The sequence below is a fragment of the Marmota flaviventris genome, chromosome 2 (genome assembly GCF_047511675.1).
Source record: "Marmota flaviventris isolate mMarFla1 chromosome 2, mMarFla1.hap1, whole genome shotgun sequence".
Lineage (NCBI taxonomy): Eukaryota > Metazoa > Chordata > Mammalia > Rodentia > Sciuridae > Marmota > Marmota flaviventris.
In genome coordinates, this window is record NC_092499.1 from 6,887,638 (window position 1) to 6,909,454 (window position 21,817).

The 21,817-nt window shown below is 54.6% G+C and overlaps 1 protein-coding gene across 1 annotated transcript in view; it reads right to left on the reverse strand.

Annotated features, from left to right (window-relative positions):
- Positions 1-3,655: 3,655 nt before the first annotated feature.
- The window catches only part of Cyp46a1 (cytochrome P450 family 46 subfamily A member 1), a 38,414-nt gene continuing 20,252 nt past the window's right edge, over positions 3,656-21,817 (reverse strand). The window contains exons 6-15 of the mRNA XM_027946692.2: positions 15,619-15,757; positions 14,836-14,946; positions 12,567-12,717; positions 12,356-12,418; positions 10,454-10,526; positions 8,553-8,637; positions 7,787-7,897; positions 4,780-4,868; positions 4,102-4,168; positions 3,656-3,903 (exon numbers count right to left, since the gene is read on the reverse strand). Coding sequence (XP_027802493.1) covers positions 3,733-3,903; positions 4,102-4,168; positions 4,780-4,868; positions 7,787-7,897; positions 8,553-8,637; positions 10,454-10,526; positions 12,356-12,418; positions 12,567-12,717; positions 14,836-14,946; positions 15,619-15,757 — 1,060 coding nt within the window. The 3' untranslated portion in view covers positions 3,656-3,732. The remainder of the gene's footprint in view (positions 3,904-4,101; positions 4,169-4,779; positions 4,869-7,786; positions 7,898-8,552; positions 8,638-10,453; positions 10,527-12,355; positions 12,419-12,566; positions 12,718-14,835; positions 14,947-15,618; positions 15,758-21,817) is intronic.

Here is a 21,817-nt window from a genome sequence, read left to right on the forward strand (position 1 = left end):
GCGGAGGAGGGCCACCAACCCAGGACCCAGAGCATAAAGGAAGAAAATCCCACCTTTTCAGGCTAGATCAAGACTCACCCATCCCTGCAGGCCAAGGCCCCTGAGGTCACCCCCAGCCCAGCCTGGGCTACTAGCGAGCTGGCTGGGATAGCTGGGTCATTTCAGAGTCCCTCTTCGGAGTCCCCTAGGAGTTGCTGCAGCTGAGTGCTAAGGAGGCACAGTCAGGGGTGCAGATCCAAAGCCCGTGCCTCCCCACATCCTGCGCTCGCTCAGGTTTACACGCGAGGGAACCTGCAGAAAAGGCCCACTGCCCAAGTCACACGGGAGGGAGGAGAAGGCCGGGTGGGCACGGGACTCTTCAGAGCCGCCTGGGGTGAGGGGGCCACTCCCGACCTCCCCTTTGAGCGTGTCTACCCAAAGCTCTCTGCTCCGGTGGCCCCGGTCTGCTCCCACGGCGGCTAGCCCCTCTGCCCGCTTGCCAGCGCCCCACCGCCAGACCCGGACGGTGCCCACACGCAGCGATGGGAGACCACCAGCTCGGTGGCAGTGCCTCTGCGCGCCCAGGTATTGCTCGCCTGGCAATCTCGCCGCGCCTCGGTGGCCGCCCCCCTGTGACACGGAAACGCAGGCCCACCCCAACCCAGTGGTCAGGGGATGCCCGAGACGGCCGGCCGGCGCGGGTTCAGGCTTGTGCCTCTTCGCCCCCGCCCCTACTGCAGGAGGCTACGCAGGCGTCCGCGGGGCTGGTCCCTGGGGCCCGCCAGTCCCAGCCCGGACCCGCGGGGCGCAGAAGGCACCGCCCACTCTGCCTCCGAGCGCTGCGCCGGGGCGCCCCCGTGCGGCCCCACGTGCGAACTCTTTTAAGTCCCCCGCCAACCCTCAGAAATGAGTCCTATTACTTGTCCTCCCTTACAGATGGCAAACTGGGGCCCACACGGCATGGCAGTGACAGACAGGCGAGGCAGGATTCCAGGCTGTCTGGCTTCAGAGCTTGGGGTTCAATCCCATCCACCCTACCTGGGCCCTAGCCACAAGCTCCACCTGGGCGAGTGGCACCAGCCAGCGCACATGGGGAGGAGCCCTGGCAAGCCTAAAAAGAAGTTTCTGGGCCCCACCCAGATGCCAAGGCTCCCAGCCTGTGCAACCCTTCCATGAAACCCGGACTGAGAGCCCCCGGCCCTCACAAATGGCCCCTTCTGTGGCATAAGAATGGCACTGGATGGCCAGGACATGCTGGCCCCAACACAGGCAGAGAAGAGCCAGGGTGGGGTGACAGGCTATCCCTGTCATCTGCCCCTCCAGCCCTGGGGTTCCAATGCTGAGGGCAAGCCCAGGCCAGCAGTGCTGGTGCCTGCTGGGCCTATGGACCACCTCGGGGTGCAAAGGGCGTCCTGCCTGGCCGTGGCCTTACTTCTCTGCCTGTGAAATGGCACATACTTATACCCCTGGCCTCTGAGCATGTGAGAAACAGTGTGAGGACTTGGATCAGCACTGGCTGGGCACCTGCTAAACCAGGAGATGGCAAAGTTGGCGACCTGATGTTCCCAGCAGGAGCTGGCTCCTCCAGAGGATGCAATTGTGCCCTGCAATGCTGCGCCTTGGTGACTGTGACCCTTTCAGGTAGATGGCAAGAGAGGTACTATTCTGTGGGGCCAGGCTCAGCCATGGCAGGAAGCAGAGGGCGTGGACTTGGTCAAGGGGCTGGCATGGCACTGCCAAGGACAGTGAGGGGAGGTCACAGCAGGGGAGGTGGGGAAGCAGTGCAGGGCTGAGGGGCCCATGTAGAGTGGCCATGGGAAGGGGCTGCTTCTGGGCAGAGAGATGACAAGCAAGAGTGGCTTTGGCCATGCACATAGGCCAAACCTAGGCAGGCCATTCCCAGAGTGGGCAGGGGGTGCAAGGGCCCCAGGGAGGGAACAGAGGGGTTGGGGAGGCCAGCTCAGATGGCCAGGTGCTCAGGTGGTCTGGCATGGCACTGAGCAGCAGGAGGGCCACACCTGGCCAGGAGTGAGCCGCTGCCCAGAGACTGCAGCAGAACTACTTGTGTGGGTGCCCATGGTGCCCCTGGGCCGAGGAGAGAAACAGACATGGAACCCAGCCCCATCCTAAGCCTACCTGTGTTAGAGTCTGTAAACAAGTCAAAATAACACCTGGCATTTAGTCAGGGGAATGTTAGAGTTCGTAAACAAGTCTGGATGGTGCCTGGCAAAATGCCAGAGGGAGTGGTTTGAGAAGTAACAAAAGTAAGCCATTAAGTGTGGAGATTCCTGATTGGTTGACTGATGTATCTAGTTTATGCTAATTAGATAAGCTGTGTGGAATGTATAAATACTGCTCCTGTCCTGCAATAAAGGGCTCCCACTCCTGCTGTATCAACGTACACAAGTTATTCGTCACCCCCCCCCCCCCCCCCCCCGGTTATTTTGCAGCCAGCCGGCCTTCTACATACCTGAACATGTCGCTTCTGCCCCCCAGCCTGTTACCTTATCTGCTCAGTGGGAAGATCCCTCAGAGCTGTTATTCAAGACTGATAAGGACCAAAGGAGACAGCCTGGCACCAGCCCATGCCTGCCTTGGGGCACAGAAGGGCCTTCCTGGGGACAGACACCAGGCAGGGGCTAAGGGAGTTTTTTGTCTTTGTTCATAGATAAGCTCCAAAAGCTGAAGGAGGAACTTGGGGCAGGTCCTTTTCCCTGGACAGACCCAGAGGACATGTCCTGCCCAGGATTTACTGCCGTTGGCCACCCTAGGCTGGGGAGGAAGGGATGGCTGCTTCCACCCCGACACCCTGGAGGTAACAGTCCCCAACCTGGGGCTGCTGCAGTCACCTCCCCAGGCCAGGCCAGCAGACGCAGCAGTGCCCTCAGGTGCACACAGGTATATTTGTCCGGCTTCACCAAGACCCTTCCAGAAAGGCCTGGCCCTGACCCCTTCGAATCCAGCTCTCAAGCCTGTGATCCCAACCTCACGCAGCGCCCGGGCCTCGGTCTTCTACACAACGCAGTGAACTGGCTTCCACTAACGCAGGGCCCTTGGGTCACCTGGGCGGGCTTCTCTAGGGGCATCTGTCCAGCAGCTTCCAGAGCGGTGCCAGTCCTGAGCGAGAGCAGCTCAACATCCCCCCTCATGCAGGTGAGCACACTGAGGCGGGTCCCTGGCCGAGAGGGCAGCTCATTCATGCAGTCAACACATGTTTATTGGCATCGACTCTGTGCAGGCCCTGGGTGGCCACAGGGGCTCAGAGCGAAGCACAACAGAACCTGCCCCCGAGGCGCTCGCAGCCTGGCAGGGCAGTGGGTCACATCAGCGGGCACTCACGATACAGTGTGGTCAGTGTGGTGTTAGAGGTAGCACAGGTGACTGAGGGAGCACAGAAGAGGGGCCCCTGGCCCGGCCGGGGGTGGCAGAGAGGGCTTCTCAGGGTAGGTGACACTTGAAGAGGATCTTAGGGAGTGAGCAAGAGTTAGGGTGTGTCGTCTGAGGGAGTGGCCAGTGCAGAGGTTGGGAGGCAAGGGCAACACTGGCAGCAGCTGGGGGGACTCAGGGCCCAAGTCCGGCCAAGAGCTGTGGACAGCAGTGGGGTGAGGGGTGAGAAGCAGGCGTGGCAGAGGGTCCCCTGGGAACCAGCATGGAGGGTGCCAGGGGACAGGGCAGGGGCACAGGTGGGCAGCCGTGGGCAGCAGAGGAGGCAAGCGGCTTGGCCCGAGAAGTCCCATCCTGCCCAGAGCCCCGTCAGCAGGGCGGGGGTGGGGGCGCGGGCTGCCAGCCCCGAGGCCGCAGCGTGCAGAGCACAGGGTCCAGTGGCTTGAGCGTGGCCTGTTCCTGCAGCCCGAAGCGCTGCCCGGGCACCAGCCGGAACTCGAGCCTCTGCAGCAGCTTGGCCATGACCACCTTGACCTCCATCTGGGTTGGGGGTAGGTGCAGGGAGAGCCAAGCCGAGGGAATGAGGGAGGGAGGGAGGAAGAGGAAAGACAGTGAGCCAGATAGCAGCCAGCCGGGGCGACTGCCCCCAGCTAACCTCCTGCCCTCCAGGCCCAGAGAGGGGTGGAAGAGGCCCAGCTGCAGTCACTGCTGGGTGGGAGCCCAGCCCTGCCCTCCTACCTGAGCAAACTGCTGCCCGATGCAGGAGCGGTGGCCCAGAGAGAAGGGGAAGTAGGTGAAGCGCGGCCTGCAGGGAGGAGAGGCCTGCGGTGGTCGGGGCGCACAGCCGTGGTGGCTGTCCGTTGCCAGGGGCACAAGACCTCAGCTGCAACTCCTGCCGGACTCTGGACCTGCTTTTCCCCACAGCCCCGCTCCTGACCCTCCCAGAAGGGGCTGCCATGGTACTGATTCACACAGGGAGAAACTGAGGCTCAGAGAGGCAGAGCAGCTGGCCCAAGGTCATTCTTCTGCTTCTGGGTCTGACCTCAGGGCCTGTCCCTGGAGCTCAGCTCTTCACAGCTGCTCTGACACATCAATGCACTGTCCCCTTGTCTCCAGACCTCATGGCTCCCACCTCCCGGGAGGAGCTGTGAGGCGGGGAAGGGAGGTGCTGGCCAGGTCACGTGGCATCCCAGTCCAGGGTGCTGGTTCCGAGTGGTGTGAGAGTCAGGCTGACTGGGGCCAAGCACCAGCTCTGCCCGGGGCCTGCCTGGCCTCTCTGAGCTGTGACTTCCCCCCTTCTACCTCACAGGGATTTGGGAGCCGTGAGGGCTCTGTGGGTACAGGTGGCTCATGGCCCGGACCAGAGGCTGCTGTGATGGCCCCTCTCCCACTCAGGTCACTGGATGGGGGACTTACTTGGGGGCTCCAGGGCTGAAGCGATCGGGGTTGAAAGTCAGTGGATCCTCAAAGTAGGTGTCCATCCGCCCCATGACGTAGGTGCTGAACTGCCGGAGAGGAGCTGGTCTGCTTCACGGCTCTCACCCTCCCCCACCGCGGCGCCCACGGGGTGACTGTGGGAAGAGCAGCACCTCCCTCCCCACCCATTAGGCAGGAATGGGGTTCCACGGGACCCCAGAGAGCCTCTGAGGGGAAGAAAGGGGACAGCCTCTGAGGGGAAGAAAGGGGACAGTCTGTACTGCCAGCTGGACCAGGTGCAGCCCCGTGGGAGCTGCAGGTACCCCTGTTTTCCTGATGAGGAAACTGAGGCTCAGAGAGCGGCTCAGTGCCTCTCTGGAGTCTCCCAGAAAATAAACAGCCCCTGAGATTCACAGTCCGGCCTGCGAGGCTGCCCCTCTGGCTCCTGGGAGCTGCTGCTCCTCGGGTTCTTTCTTCCTTCCCCTCTAGGGTGGGGTGGGGGCTGCAGCCACCTCCAGCCTTGAACCTGCACTGGTGGCATCTCCTGCTGGGAGCTGATGCTTCCCCTGTGCCCCGGCCTTTGGGGGCAGTGCCTCTGGCCCTGGAAAAGCAATGTGCTCCCAAAATTTGGGCCTCGGGAACTGGGCTCTGCCTCTCTCCCCCTTGGACAGTGTCTTCCTAAGCTGGCCCACCCCTGCTTCTCTGTGCCAAGAGCCTAGGGCTGTGCAATGGAGGGAGGCTGGTGCTGAACTCCAGAAAGTGGGGGCAGCTTTGGGGAGTTGGGGCTGGGGTCAAGGGCACCCCCAGTCCAGGGGTTTGTGCTACACCTGGGATGTACCTTATCCTACTGGATCTTCTCAATTGCCTGGGATGCAGGCACCACTGTCCCCAACCTGTAAGGATGGACCAGGCCCAGGTGACGGAGATGGCCAGGGAGCCAGGTGCTCAGTGGGAGCTGGGTCTGCCTGTCCAAGCTCACGGGCCTTGGGCTGCCAGGGGGAGCAGCAGCTGCAGGCTGTGCTCTGCCTGAGGGACTGGCCAGCTATTGAGAAGGCCCTCAGCTGGAGTGGTTTGGTCCAGAGGCATGGAAGAAATGACCAGCCAAACAGAATAAGAATGGGGAATGAGGCTTTGACATACACTAGAGGAGGCTGGGCAGCCCAGGGGACCAGAGCGCATCGTCCTCCACACAAACAAAAATGGGTCTTATTATGGGTGAATTGTGCCCCCTCCAAATCCACAGGCTGAAGTCCCAACCTCAGAATGTGACTGTATTTGGAGAAGGGGCTTTTAAAAGGTCATGAAGTTAAACCTAGGGAATTAGGGTAGGCCTCGTCCAATGCAACTGGTGTTCTTACGAGAAAAGGAGACCAGGACACAGACACACGGAGGGAGGACCATGTGAGGACAGCCAGGAGATGACTTCAATGAGCCACGGGGACAGGCCTTGGGAGAAGCCAGCCCTGCACACACCTGATGTTGGGCTTCAGCCTTCAGGACTGCGAGGGAGTAGCCTGCTGTGAGGCTGCTGGCTCTGTGGACTCAGTGGCCCCCTGTCCACCTCACCATGGCAGCCGCGACACAGAGTGCAGATCCCTACCTCACAGCCACACACACAAGCACTCCACACGGCCAAGAGCTTAACCCTCAAAATAAACATGGAGAATGGTGAAGTGAACAGGAGGAACGGAGCAGCCTTTGGAAGCCAGGATAAGGAAGCTTTCCTTCAACAGCACAAAGTGAAAAAAGGAACCACTGAAAATGTAAGAACTTCAGATCATCAAAAACACATTCATGAAGACAAACCGCGAGTCTGGGGGGTGACAATTGCCATGCATGTAACAGACAACAGATGACTATGGACTTTCTTAAAGTCAACCAACCCAAAAGGGGAAACCAAGTCAGCATCTCACAGAAGAGACAAAGCAGTGTAGGGACGTACCACCTCCCCAGGAATCAGGGAAGTGCAAATCAAGACTGCTGGGAAATACTTTTATGCTTATTTGATTGCAAAAAATAAAACATAGGACACCATGTAAGTGCCAGGGAGGCTGAGGGAGGACCAGCTATGTCCTAGGCACATCCTGGTCAGCAGGACCAGGCGGGCAAGCACTTTGGGTCACCTGTTCAGCTGAACTCCCACGTGTCCCATGCCCCTGCTCCTCCTGGGCATAGCCCAGAACACGTTTCCACGTGGTGAGGGACATGGGAGGCAGAAACATAGCCACGTGGAGTTCAAGGTAGTGACCAGCTGAGTGACCCCTGGAAGCCCCTCCCTCGCCCCTGACCCAGTACTGAGGAGCAGGGTGGCCTGTGCATTCAGCAGACCTCACACAGCAGCAGAAGTGGACGATCCACAGCCTCAGGGAGAAGCCCACACCGAGCTCAGCTGTCCTCCAACACGCCACCACGTGGGGACACATGCACACACACACGGTATGGCAAACACAAAACTCAGGACAAGTGACCATTCCTGGGGTGCGGAGAATGGTGCACACACAGATGGGTGGTGGGAGTGGATTAGGAAGGTCCTTACATAAACGGATGCCTGAATGGCTACACCAAGGACAGACACACAGAGAAACATCCTGGCACACCCCAGGAGCACACAGAGGGTGGCAGGCGGACGCTGACTGGCGGGAGAGGGCTTATGAAACGGGGAGGGGACTAAGGCAAGTTTGGGTCAGATGGGAATCCAGGCACATCCCACATCTCCTGTCCACTAGCTGAGTGACCCCAGGAAAGTGACCTAATCTCTCTGAACCTCAGTGTCTTCAGCTGTATAGGTAGGACCTCCCTTCTGCAATTATCCACCATGATTTTGAACTGGACTGTGTAAAAAAGACCTCACAGGATCACAATGAGACTCAAAGGAAAAAGCTCAGGGCAGCCAGGAGAGCCCAGCGCAAGGATGATTTGGGCCCATGGATGTCCCTGCTGCAGTACAGAGCTCCATACTGGCCACCGCGGGAGCCAGCAGGCCAGCCCCCCCAGAGTCCCTACGCACCAAGAGTGGAGTGTTGCCAGGGACTCTGACCCCATCAATCAAGGTCTCCTCCTCCAGCAAGCGAAAGGTGCCCCACGCTGGTGGGTACAGCCTCAGTGACTCCTTGAGGACCTTCAGAAGCACAGGACACACAATAGAGAGGTCAGAAAGTCCCAGGGAACGTGCAGCACAAGCCCTGCATCCAACTCAGTCCTGCCCACGGGGCTAAAGTGCACCCACAGCCCAGCCCTGAGTCCCTGAGCCCAGGACACTAGCCTCACGGTCAACCCAGCTCCTCGTGTGACTGATGAGACACGGAGGCCCAGAGGAGAAGGGAGTTGTACAAGGCCACAGTGGCAGAGCCGGGACCAGAAGCCAGGACCAGAAGCCAGGGCTCCTGCCCACCGAGAACCAGGGCCTGGGGCTACTGTGCAGCCAGCAGGCCTGGCTGGGCCTCCTGGGGTGCCCGTCGGAGTGGTCTGGAGTCTGCTGAGCCTGGCTCCAGGAGGGAAGCCCAGGCTTATGGGCCCAGGCGTGGAGAAGTGGCGCCCCCCACCAAGGGCCAGTGTGCAGCCTGAGCTGCATGGTGGGACTGCCTGGGAGCCCCTCCCCACTGCTGTCATTAGTGTGGGGGCAGCTGAGGCCCGAGAGAGGCATGAAATCTCCTAGAGGGTTCTCAGGGGCAGCCAGATTTGGGAACCACTGTACTAAAGGGTCCCCGGAGGCGGCAGCCTGACTCGACAAATGGCCCACATTTGCCCGAAAGCTTCTTTTGCACACCCCACACCTGAGACAGGTACTGCAGTCTCCCCAGGTCCTCATAGTCCAGGTGCCTCTTGGAACCGACCACCTCGTCCACCTCAGCCTGCAGCCTGTAGGTAAGAAAGAGGCAAGTTTGTCCCCAGAGAGACCCCCTGCCCACAGTGCCCATGTGCCAGCCGCCATCGAGCACCGGGAGCTGCGTCCCAGGGGCCTAGACACCAACGCCTGTGCTGGAGTTGGCCCCAGGTCACACACCCCACACGGGCCGTGCGTGGCGTGTCCAGCAGGGCCTGGTGATGGCGGCCAACACAGTGGTGCAAGGGCCTGCGGGCAAGTCTGGGTGCGTGCGGTTGGGGTAACATGGGGCGCGCTGAGGTGGGAGCCCCTGCCCAGTGAGCCCAAGGCCCTGGGCTGCAGTCCGGCAGTGGGACGGCTGCCCGCGAGGTTCCTGTTCCTGAAGCCGAGAGACACGGAGCGTTGTGCACTGTGGGTGGGGACAGACAACGGGGTGACTGCCAGGGAAGGCAGCACGGCCAGGCCTCAAAAGGTTACAAATGGAGTCGCCATGTAACCGGGCGATGGCGCTCCGGGGGGCGTCCTGAGGCGGCAACTACAGAGGCCACCAAGCCCCTGGACTATGAGGTCCTGGCGTTAATTTGCGGTGAACCAAAGGTGGAAGCACGGGACAGATGAGGGAGAGGCTGGCGTCTATCTAGGCTCATGGTTCACTTCCAAGGGGAGGAAACGACCCTGCGGCTGCGCGGAGAAGGCCACTGCTGAGAAGGCGGCCACAGACAGACCAAGGCGGCGGCAGCCCCCAGAGGGCTGCATCAGGCCCAGGGAAGGATGAGGGTGGCGGAGGCTGGGGAGGTTCCGAGGGCGCTGCTCAGGGGGACAATTTCGGGTTGGGAAGGTAACAAGGTCCTGGAGATGGACCAATATCACAAGTGAACTCTGCTCCATAACGTGCCCGTAAGACGGCAAGACCCTGCAGGTAGCAGCCAGGCCCCGGGGCCGAGCGAGGGCGGACAGCAGCCAGGCCCCGGGACCCAGGGAGGGCATGGAACTTTGCGTGCGGAGTGGGAGGTGCAGAAGGGAACCCAGCCACCGCGGGAACTGCCTCGGAGGGGACACCCCGGCGCCTTACCACCATTATTATTGTAACTTTGATGTCTTTTCCGTGGTTTCTTCAGTGCTGGGATCAGACCCAGGGCCTGCGAGTGCCCGGCCAGGGCTCTGCCACTGAGCCACAGCCCACGCCCTGACTTGTCCTGTGAAGTTCTCATTACTATTATACATTTTAAAGCCACATAGCCTCTGTCATAGTCTCGGTTCCTTCCTACCTGTCACGCTAGTGAGGGGCCACACTTGTCACTGGGGCTCTGCCCGCCCCCAGCCAGGTACAATCAGATGCTTTCGTGCACCTGTCTGCCACCCGATGGCAAGGAAACCAAGGGAAATTTGACCCAGCTCCAGTCCCCTCTCCCCAGGGACACCCTCCTGTCCTTGCCAACTGAAGCACTTCAGATAGAATGCTGCCGTGTCCTCAGTGCCAGTGGAGCCTGGTACGCGTAGGGACCGATAGAACCACAGTTCTTGCAGCTTCTGGTCTCCTGGTGGAAACAGACCCGAAGCCAATAGTCCCAGGAGGAAGCATATTTGTGAGCTGCTGGGGGGAGGCCAGGAGGGGAAGCACAGGGCTGCTTTGGGATCTGAGAAGGGTTTGCTGGAGGGAGGTGGGGGTGGTTTCTGGTAGAAAAGCAGAAACAGACCTTCCAGAAGAGGAAACTGCAAGTGCAAAGGCTCTGGGGCAGAGAGAAGAAGGGTACACTGGAGGGTTTCTGCCACTGGAATTGGGGGCAGGTGGCCTTCAGAAACAAAACATCAGGAAAAAACCTTTTCCAGCCCCAAGTGCAGCTCTCCTACCTTGCCACGATCTCAGGCTGGCGAGACAGCTCCATCACCGTGAAGGCCAAGTGGTTGGCAGAAGTCTCGTGACCTGCAGGAAGGAAGAAGGGCAACTGTGCCACATGGGACCGTGGGGTTGCTGGCCACCTGGCTTCCAAGACCCCAGGCTCCTAGAAGCCCATCTGTCCCCCAGGGATGGAATATGCAGGAGACATTCCTGTGCCAGTCAGCATCGGCAAGTACCAGAGTCCAGCTATGGGTTCGAAAAGCTCCTCCCTCCAGCCATCTTGGAGCTTCAGGGCCTGGAGGGGTGGAGGGTGCTCACCCCCATATTGCAGAAAGGCAAGCTGGAGCTGAGAAGAATGTGCCCCTGAGGTCCAGCAAGAGAGGAGCCTCTAGTCGCCAGGAGTGACAGGGACAACCCCAGCCAGAGGGTAGGCTTCCTGGGGGCTGATTTTGAGCTCTAGCAGCCCTGGCGCAATTGAGGGGGTCTGGACCCTCCCAGCTGCCACTGGAAGGAACGTGGGAGTTGCAGATGCTTAGAGGTGGGGGGGCTTCCCAGGGGGCCACTACCATCCAGCCCAGCCACAACACAGCAAGCAAGCCCTGGGAAGTGAGGTTGCGCGTCCTGGGTAGGAAGGGGGCCAGCCCCACAGCCAGGTCTTGCCCTGGGCCTGCCTCTGCACTGACCACTGTCCCTCCAGGGGTGCTTCCCTCTTGGGCCTGTTTCCTCTCAGGCACATGGAAGGAGAAATACACCTGCCTGCCCTCTCTCAGTGCCCTGGAGCAGACGCAGAGCTCAGGGTGGGCTGAGGACAGGAGGGGGTTATCCGGTCTTCACTGGAAGGCTGTGCCCAAGCTTGGAGAGCACCTCCAGCCCCCATCTACAGATATGGAGACTGAGGCCCAGGCCACTCCAGAAGCTCCATCAGGGCCTGGGTTCCTGGTGCGAAAAAAATGAAGCCATTCATGCCAGACATGGTGGTGCACATCTGTAATCCCAGAGGCTCAGGAGGCTGAGGCAGGAGGATCACGAGTTCAAAGCCAGCCTGAGCAAAGGCAAGGTGCTAAGCAACTCAGTGAGACCCTGTCTCTAAATAAATACAAAACAGGGCTGGGATGAGGCTCAGTGGTCGAGTGCCCCTGAGTTCAATCCCCAGCACCAAAAAAAAAAAAAAAGAAAGAAAGGTGCTTCCCTCCTTGCAGCCTCTGGGGTGCTCCCCCCACCCCCAGGAGCCTCTCCACCCTGTCCCTGCGGCACAGCTCCTCATCCAACAGGAGGCCTCGGCCTGCCTCTGCACTGGACTGCCAGCTGGCCTTGGCTGGTCCCCAGTGCCCAGCATTCATTCATTTGATCATTCATTTCATCCAGGCTGTGTGGGCACCACTACCCTGGACCTGGGGTCGCAGAGGAATGTGCTGTCCCCTGGGGAAACAGACCTTGTTGAATTACTGCAGGTAAAAATGCAGCTTAACACTGGGACAGGCAGAGAGAGGCTCTGGGAGTCATGGGCAGCTCCGGGGGCAGGTGCAGCCTGGGCAATCACTGAGGGCTTCCCTGAGGAAGAGGCAGCTGAGGGCTCCTGGAGGGGAGGAGGACTTCTCCAGTGGGCAGTGACACTCAAGGTACATTTGATGAGCAAATAAACAAAGTCGTCAGCATGTCTGTTTGTGCCATCTACATGAAGGACGCCTCACCAATTCTGAGGAAGGGGAAACCCTGAACCCGCACACCAAGCCCGCCCACAGCTGCCAGCTCCATGAGCAAGTCAGAATCGAGGTCACCAAGACAGCCCCCCCAGACCCGCGGGGGGACTGTGCTCGGAGATCCTGCGAAATCTCTCAGGCCAGGGTTAAGTGAGCAGCAGTGCCCACCATTCCTGCACAACTCTGAGCCTGGGCCACCCGAGAGGTACAAACCAGCAATGAAGAAGGTGACAAAGTTGTCCAGCAGAACCTCATCGTCCTGGGCTCCCTCTTCAGCTGCAGGACAAGGAAACCTGTCAGTCCCGGGTCACCCGGGCTGCCTGTCTCCTTTGAAGCCGCTGGGGAAGAAGGGTCAAGGGTGATGGGAGGGCAAGGAGCCAGTGCCCACCCGCCCGCCCGCCGGCCCTCCCCAGGAGCCTCGCACCTTTGAGGAGCTGGGTGAGGATGTCCGCGGGGACCTTCTCCCCCCGCGTCAGGGCCTCCCTGCGGCGCTGAACCCAGTCCTTGCCAACCTGGCGGAGCAGGCGGACGCTCTGCCGGATCTCCTGGAGCTTCTTCCTCCTCCCTGGCATGAACTGAACGAGAGCCCCACTCAGGACGTCCCCAACACGCGCTTCCCTTCCCCGCCCTGCACCCCGAGAGGACGTCGGGAGCCCACAGCAGCACTGGCAAGCTGGGAGAAAGGAAGGTCAGTCAGGGAGGTGGCAACAGAAACAGGACCCTTCAGAGGGGGAGTCCCACCTGTCCAGGGGGCCAGGTGAGAAGGTAAGCAGCGCCCAGTTTTATGGGGTTAACAGCCGTGTCTGAAAGTCAGGAGTTAAAAAGTGGACCAGCTCTTGAGGCCATACTTAAGGTAATGCACCCCGAGTCTGGAGGTTGCGAGGTCAGCTCAGCCTTCAAGACCACAAGGCCAGCGGAGAGACCAAGAAGCCAGGGCCAAGACAGATGGCATCAAAATCCAGCCCACTGAGGCGAGCGGTGAGCTGCCCTGCTCTGAAGCCCCGTTAGGAACTTTCCCAGGCAATAAGAGCCAATTCCAGGGGCCGAGGGGCGGGCGAGCTGCAGAGTAGTCACTGTGGTGGCCCAGAGCCTGTGCCTCCTTGGCACAGCACAGCGGGCACCCTCAGCGGACGTGTCAGACGGCCCTGAGACCTGGGGCGCAGGAAGGGGCATCAAGAGCAGGAGCCCAGCAGGCGCAATGGACCTCTACCCCCGCCTGCCATGGCCTCCAGGCGAGCCCTGGCTGCCGAAGATGCCATGAAGCTGGGCCTTTGTCCTTTGTTCACCTCCGGGATCTCTGTGCCCTCCTGGCTCCTGCCTTGTGCATAAGAATAAAGAGTGTGGGGCTGGGGATGTGGCTCAAGTGGTAACGCGCTCGCCTGCCATGCACGGGGCGCTGGGTTCGTTCCTCAGCACCACATAAAAATAAAGATGTTGTGTCCACCAAAAACTGAAAAATAAATATTAAAAATTCTCCCTCTCTCTCTCTCTCTCTCTCTCTCTCTCTCTCTCTCTCTCACACACACACACACACACACACAAAAAAAAAAAAAAAAGAATAAAGAGTGTGCAGCTGTACCGCCATCTGGTTCCTCTGCAGCACAAGGCCACCACGCCAGGAACCAGACCAAGATGCAGGTGAAACCCAAGCGGCAGCCCCGCACCCGCACCAAGCCCTTAGAAATGATGGGAAGAGGCTTTGAACATCTGCATAGCACTGGGAGGAAGGGACCCCTGACCAGGCACAGTGGTGTTCACCTGTAATCCCAGCTGCTCTGGAGGTTGAGGCAGGAGGATGGAAAATTTGAGGCCAGCCTGGGTAATTTAGTGGGACCCTGTCTCAAAATGAAATTTTAAAAGGGTCTGGGAGCATAACTCAGTAGTAGAGCACTTGTTTTGCCTGCATGAGGCCCCGGGGCTGATCCCCAGCGCCACTAAATTAAATTAAAAATTAAAGAGAAGGGACCCCTGAAGAATGGAGCCAGTACAGACTGCATCACAAAGGAATAGAATGGATGGCTGTAAAGATGGGGTGGCATGAGGACTGCAAACTCAGAGACTGAAGTCCCAGGGAACAGAAGAGGAACCTGGAGATAACCTCAGGAACACCTCTCCCATTTCTTCCTTCTTCATATCTGGAATAAGGAAGGGATGACTGGAGCTTCTGCAGTCATCTTATAACAGTAAGGTGATGTGCAAAGGACAGTAGAACATAGAGTGGGAAGGTCCAGGAACATGGGACATAGCGGAGCCATCATAACCACCTAGAAAGTCTGCTGCAGGATCACTTAACAGGAGGGAAAGATTAACTCCTAATTACATTAATGTAATTAAGCCTTGTGCTCCCACTTGAGGTTTTGCAGGTAAATCCTGGTTCAGAAGTCACTTCAGCCACACTAGAACTCAAAACCCATTCTGGAAAAAGTACTGGAGGAGGACTGGGGATGTGGCTCAAGCGGTAGCGCGCTCGCCTGGCATGTGCACGGCCCGGGTTCGATCCTCAGCACCACATACAAACAAAGATATTGTGTCCGCCGAAAACTAAAAAATAAATATTAAAATTCTCTCTCTCTCTCTCTCTCTCTCTCTCTCTCTCTTAAAAAAAAAAATAAGTACTGGAGGAGGTGCCTCAGCAGAGGCAAACAGCACAGCTACGGCAGCTGGTCACCAGGGAACGGGGGCCCAGGCATCACCTTGGCCAGAGTGTTGCGGGACGCGCTGATGCCCTCCAACATCACCTTCACGGCCTGGGACAGGGGCTTCTGGGCACCTAACAGCATGCTGGTTTCCATCCCAAAAGCTGCCTGGAGAGAGAGAAGGGCAAGGTCACGCCTGGGGAGCAGGAGGACAGCAGATTCAGGCAGAACTGGCACCACTGAGCTGGAGGGTCGGCCCCGGGCTGAGGGATTCTGTGTACCATGTCATCCACTCCTCGTGGTGACAGGTGACAATTCCACGGGCAGTTGTGGGGTTGAGAGCACAGGGTAGCTACGTGATAGACTTGGCTCCCTCCTTGATGGGACGTGTTGGCCCCGGGTGAGGCCTTCCCTGGGTATCCTGCCCAGCCTCAGAGAATTGCTGGAACTAACACTGGTGTTGATTCCACTTGCTGCCTCGCATGACCAGTCGCCTGACCTCCTGTCAAAGGGCTGGGCTGGGTCACTGCTGAGTCTGTGTGGCCACCAGCCGGCCACAGGCCCTGGGGGTGCAGAGAGGTGGGTCAGGAGCCAGGCAGCCTCTGCCACCAACCCGCCCAGCTCGGCCGGGCGGCCCCACACCTCTTGGGTCCCGTCTGGAGATCGCAAGTGCAGTCCCAGCCTCACAGTAGGCTGCTCTGGACATCCAAGGAGTCACAAATATGAAACTCCATGAGAAGGGGAGACCCACCCGTGGGGGCGGGCAGCAGCAGGAAGAGGGAGAGAAAGAGACCTCACCCATGTCCCCCCCCAGCCCCCTGGCCTGGCATCACTCGTTACCTTGGCTAAGATGTCCATGGTTGCATAGGTCAGCATGTCCTGCATGGACACTGGGGTCTGTCCGTCTGCCTTGGCTTCTAGAATCTCCACCAGCTGCTCAGCCTTCTCATTGAATGTCTCCATCAAGCTGACCAAGGAGCTGGAGAAACACATGAGAATCAACGGCCACCAGCCCCACCCAGGAACTGCCCCGCGCCCCTCTCTGCAGGGAGGACACTGCAGATGCCGAGAGTGGCCTCCCACCCTCTGGCCTCTCCTCAAGGCCTGGATCGCAGGGTGGGGTCACGGTAAGGGAGCTGAGCCTTGGGGTTTCACACCCCCCACCCACCCCTGAGGATGGACACTGTCGCTTTGCCCTTGCCTTAGCGGTTTCCTGGGGTCTCTGTCTGCCACTGTGGCCCTCAACTCTGACTTCAAAGGGACATAGCAGCACTGAACCTTTGGGACCTCCTTGAGTCTATGTCACAGCCACCCTGGTCCCCTCCTACCCCCCTCTACAGTGTCCTCTCTCCTTACCTGGCTTGTCCCCAGGCCACCATCCTCAGTCTTTGTTGTCCCATCTCACTCCTGTCCTTGAGCAATCTCAGTGCCCAAGCCTAAGTGGAAATGAGTCCCTAGATGCCATCTGCAGCTCAGAGCTCCCAGCCCCAAGTGCTCCCCGCTGAGAGTTTTACCAAGAGTGAGATTTTTACCAAGAGTAAGCTTTTATAATTGGCTTTAATATTAATCTGATAGGTATAGGTATTCTCTGTCCTACTCTTAATCTGGAATTTTCTGTGAAATATTGAAATTATTCCAAATAAAAGTTCTAAAACACTAAAAGGAGAAAATGAGAGGAGGGAAACGAAACAGGCTTTTACTGAGGAAAGAGAATGGGCTCGTTCTCAGACTTGGCTCCTGCTCAGGACAGGCCTCTGCTGCCCGGCCCCGCCCCTGCCCTGCGCTGCACCTGCCAGGCTGCTCCTGGAAGCGCCACTGGATCTGGTCCCAGTAAAGTGGGACGCTGAAGCCCCTGCTGCCCTGGGGGAGCCTAACTTTCCGGCTCAGGAGGCAGGGTCTGCCTGGGGCTGGCTTCCACCCCCACACTGCCCTCCTGTTACAATGGCTTCTAGTGCCTCGGCTGCCTTGGGGCTGAAGTACAGGAATCTCCTCAGCCTGGAATCTTCTTCCATTCCTCTCCTTATGACCTTCACCATCTCAAGTCCACCTGGCTCTAGATGGACAGGGTCTCCTGAGCCCCAGCCAGCCCAGCGGAAGGCTCACGGTGAGTCAAGGGCGAGAGACAGGCAGTCAGCATGGGTAATGGATGACCAGGTCGGAAAGATGGGGCTGATCATCAAAGAGAAGGAGATGGAAGACTGATACCTCCAGAGCACGTCCCCCTCTTAAGCAGTGGCCAGCTCTAGGGCATTAGTCCTCAACACAGGGAGTTGATAGTGAGCAGCCTCTGTGAGGCTCCTTTCCTGCCTTCTGGTCATGTAGGCAGGACAGGGAGGTGGGGGAGGGAAGGAAACCTGAGATCTATACAAGGGCAAGACACCTGCCCCCCCACACACACCAGCTCTGGGTCCCGGCTTCTCTCCAGGGAAGTCCAGCTCTGTCTCCTAAATACACAGGGCCCTCCGTTACAATGCCCCTCTGGTGCCATTGCCCTCTGTGCTTGCCTTGGCATTTCTGGGGTGTTGAATCCTCAACATGGAGGAATGAGGACTGATCCTGACTTTCAAGTCTGATATCAGATGGGGGGTTGGCCGGGGTCATCACCAAGGTAAGCTCCTCTCACCTCACAGATTTCTGAGGTGCACTTTCTGTCTCTCTCCTTTCTGGGGGGCAATAATAGGCACTTGTTGGCTAATTAAACATGGTAACTGCAATCCACCCTTCTACAAGACTCAGATGTGAGGGTTCACAGTCTTGGTGGCTCCTAATCACCTGTCCTGTGGGTCAGGCATGTTGGGTTCTGCCAAAGCTGTTTCTTACTGTCCCATCCAGCCTCGGAGTGAGTCTAGTGTCAGTAGACAGCGTCCCTTAATGCTGGTTGCCTTTGGAGACCAACAAAGGGGTGAGACAACTATGAGACTCTGGCTGGGGCCACTCCCCAGTGACTCTCAAAGTTCTCCCCCAACCCCCTCTCTGGACAGCCCAGTGGGTATCCTACGTGACTGGTTGATTAGGTGGTGCAGAGTGAGAACCTCAGTGACATACACCTCCAGAGAGGGAGCTGCACTCCCCACAGGCTCCTCCCGAGCACCCTTCCCCTCACTGACTGGACTCTAGCCATTGAGAGAGGGACACTGAACGTGGAGTGGTTCGTAAGGAAGTGCCTGGGTCCCCTTTGTTCACCTATTAAGCCCTTAAAAGCCTGTAGGACTTCTCCCCAGTGATGTCTCTGTGCTCTGCTAGTTTCTTTGGCTGCAAAAAGGGAGGCGTTTTTCAATTCACTTCTTCTATAAATTCCTCAGAGAAAAGGGTGTTAACCTTCTAACAACCACTGTTCTCCTTACCCTCTGGAGATTCCTTTAGCCTGCAAAGCAGAGGACTATACCCCACTGTAGGTCATTTTTTTATCCTCTGGGTCATCATATTTGGAAGTTTAATAGTGGCAGGAGGTAGATCATTCATGGCTGCTAAGTGTGAGTCCTCCAGGGTCTCTGGCGTGCAATAAAACAGAGACCCTCACATCCTCACCAGTGAGGCACCAATAAATCCAACAGATCCAGGGAGAGAGAGGCGGGTTTGCTGACTGTCAGAAACTCATTTAGGGAGATGTCCCTAATGAAATGGACAATTTCTCTGGCGCAGGGACTGAGTTCTGTTTTCTCACACTTAGATGGAGCTTCAAGCTCAACAATTCTGTCAGGTTCACCACTAGACTACACACTGAAAACCTGGGATAAGTTTGGCCCACAGACATGCAAGAAAAAGTGCCTCATTTTCTTCTGCCACTAAGGCCTGGGAGATGACCTAATCACAGTGGAAAAATGGAGATGTCTTATTATTTTCTGCATCCAAACCTGGCCTGACTACCAATTGGGGAAATGGAAAAGAGTCTCCAAAGGAAACATAAACTACAGCACCACACCTTCAGCGACTAATTTTACAAAAGGAAAAAAAAAATATTAAAGTACCCTATGCATGAGGTTTTGCCTCTTTTCTCCTTAGCTTTCCAACTATCTTTATCTCTCCAAGGCTTGCAGAGGTCTTATCCAAAACCAGTTTGAGACCAAAGGGGAAAAAGGTGTCACTTTTAAATTCAAGGCACTGTAGTACCTAAATGGCTATCTTATCTGCTCTTGTACTCTACCACCTGCTTTCTTAACAAGTTCCTCCCTAAACACTATAGCACAGGGAGAAAAATGGAATGATCTCATACATACAAGTCTTATTTACCTCAAATATCTTTACTTGAGGATTTCAGCACTCTCATTCTCTAAACATCTGGACCAATTCTAATCTGATCCAAAAGTGCACTCTGATCTGATAAAGATGTTCTACATGCTCCTTTACTAGAATAATTATGGCTGCATCATTTTTTTAGAACTCCTGCAAATTTCTATATTTTTGAGCTCATGATTTTATTGTGAATTCACATTTGATCCTGCATGCCTAAATTGATATATTTTTCTGATCAGTATTATTTTATCTAGCTATAGAGATTTTTACACTCTTTATTCAGAGGCCAATTTTTCAAGAGTTAGCTTTCAAATACAGGGGAAAATTTTCCTTTCACAAAATCCTAAGAAGAACATAGACATGGTGACGTTGTGAATAAATCCAATAGCCACTGAGGACAAGTGGCCACTTAAATCTTTGATTTCAGTGTCCACCATGTTTGTCAGACTTTGCATCTATCATTTCCAACAGTATAGGACTGCCCTATATTTAAGTCATAATGCAAAGGTCTGATAAGCTCTATTTTAATTTCTAGTAGGTTATATCTAATAGAGGCTTTAATAGACATCTGTAGCATTGTCTCCTACCTGTGGAGATGTACCTACAAAAGGCTACAAGATCTTTGTTTTCTGTCTGTTCTATGAATGTGTGCACACCTGTGTATTGTATTGTTGTGTCTACTTATGTGCTTTTGTCCATATATCAAGTACATGTTATTGAAATTGGCATATAGATAAATGAGCACTCATAATTTAAAATTTAAATAACAAATAGATTCAAATACATTTTAGTTCATGTGACTTAAAAAAAACAAGTTCAATTTAAATTCATGAATCCATGAGAGTAAAAATGACTTTAAAATTACTGGCTCACAAGTTTTTCTAGGTGATCAGACAATTAATATGGTGTTGGTTTCTATAAAATATCTAGAATGCAATATCCATTGTTTCTAGGATTCTTCTTCAACAGGGAAGAGACGGCTAATACTGTTAACTACACTTGTCTGATATCTTGGTTTTACAGCTAAAAATGAGTAAATTAGATTTAACATCAATGGGATTAATCTTCATAAATGATCTCATATATACCAGAGGAGACATCAGATTAATTTGCAAAGTTAAAATGCTAAAACATTGGACTGGGGCTATGGCTCAGTGACCCAGAGTGCTTGCCTGGCATGTGTAAGGCACTGGGTTCAAGTCTCAGCACCACATAAAATAAATAAAGAACGGTATCATGTTCATCTACAATTAATTTTTTTAAAAAATGCTAAAACATCAACTGCTAAATATAAAATCAAATATTCTTGACTTCTTAAATTCCATAATACATTTAAACATTAATCATTTCTGTGTCTTCACTAAAAACAAGGTTATTAAGAGTTAAGATTCGGGCTTAGTTGTAGCTCAGTGGTAGAGTGCTTGCCTTGCACGCATGAGGCCCTGGGTTCAATCCTCAGCACCACATAAAAATAAAGAAATAAAAACAAAGATATTATGTCCATCTACACCTAAAAAAAATTAAAAAAAAAATAAGAGAGAGTTAAGATTCTATCAGCCAGGCATGGGGATAGTGGCTTGGAGTTGAGAGATGAAGGTCACAAGTTTAAAGCCAGCCTCAGCAATAGCAAGGTGCTAAGCAACTCAGTGAGACCCTGTTTCTAAATAAAATACAAAATAGGGCTGGAGGTGTGGATCAGTGGTTGAGTACCCCTGAGTTCCATCCATGATACCCCCCAAAAAAGAGATTGTATCAGGTATAATTTTATATACAAAGGTTTCAGTTAGGTTTCATTTAAAATATTATAAAAACAGAGTATTTCATCTTATTAAAATGGAGTAATTTGGGCTGGGGATGTGGCTCAAGCAGTAGCGCGCTCGCCTGGCATGCGTGCGGCCCGGGTTCGATCCTCAGCACCACATACCAACAAAGATGTTGTGTCTGCTGATAACTAACTAACTAACTAACTTAATTAATTAATTAATTAAAAATAAATAAATAAATAAAATGGAGTAATTTGTCTAAATCAGAAATTTTATAAGGATTGTTTCAGAATATAAATTTTTAAAAGGGTCAATAACTAGGAAAGAAATATAAGAAAATTCTAGGTATGGAAATATATTTTAATATTAAAAGTAAAAGAAAAATAAATGTTTTTGAATGAGAAATTCTTTTATGTGGTAAAATAAAAAGTTGTAGAAAGACATTCTACACAAAAGTTGCACAAAATTTGTGGAGGGTAAATCTCAAAAAGTTTGTGTAACTAAGTTGGCTATAATTAGCACAATCAGTTAAAGTTTTCAAGATTATTTCCTAAGATCAAATATTAATGTGCTGATATAAACCAAAGTTTAATCTTCTATGTGGTGAAGTAACAAGAATTTTTTAACACATTAATCTGCTTTTATACTACAAGATAACTTCTTGTGTCTGATAAGTTTTGTTATTTAGAGAAAATAGTCTTAAAGGAATTTGGGTTTGTACAACTCTGGTTAAACAACAACTATTATTTTAGAATATTACACTATACTACAGATTCTAATTTTTTCTTTAAAAGCTACACTTGGTTAATATAAAAACACCAGTGTAGTTGTGGCGTTATTATTGGCTTCTTTGTATACTAGATGTATCATGTCTTCCAAGTATATAAAGCTTCAAAATATATGGTTTAGAAGAACATTTTGTCAAGCTGGTGTACCTTGAACTTTAGTTTTGGGATTATAAAAATTATATTTCTTGCCAGGCATAATGGCACACACCTGTAATCCCAGCAGCTCAGGAGGCTGAGACCAGAGGATCATGAGTT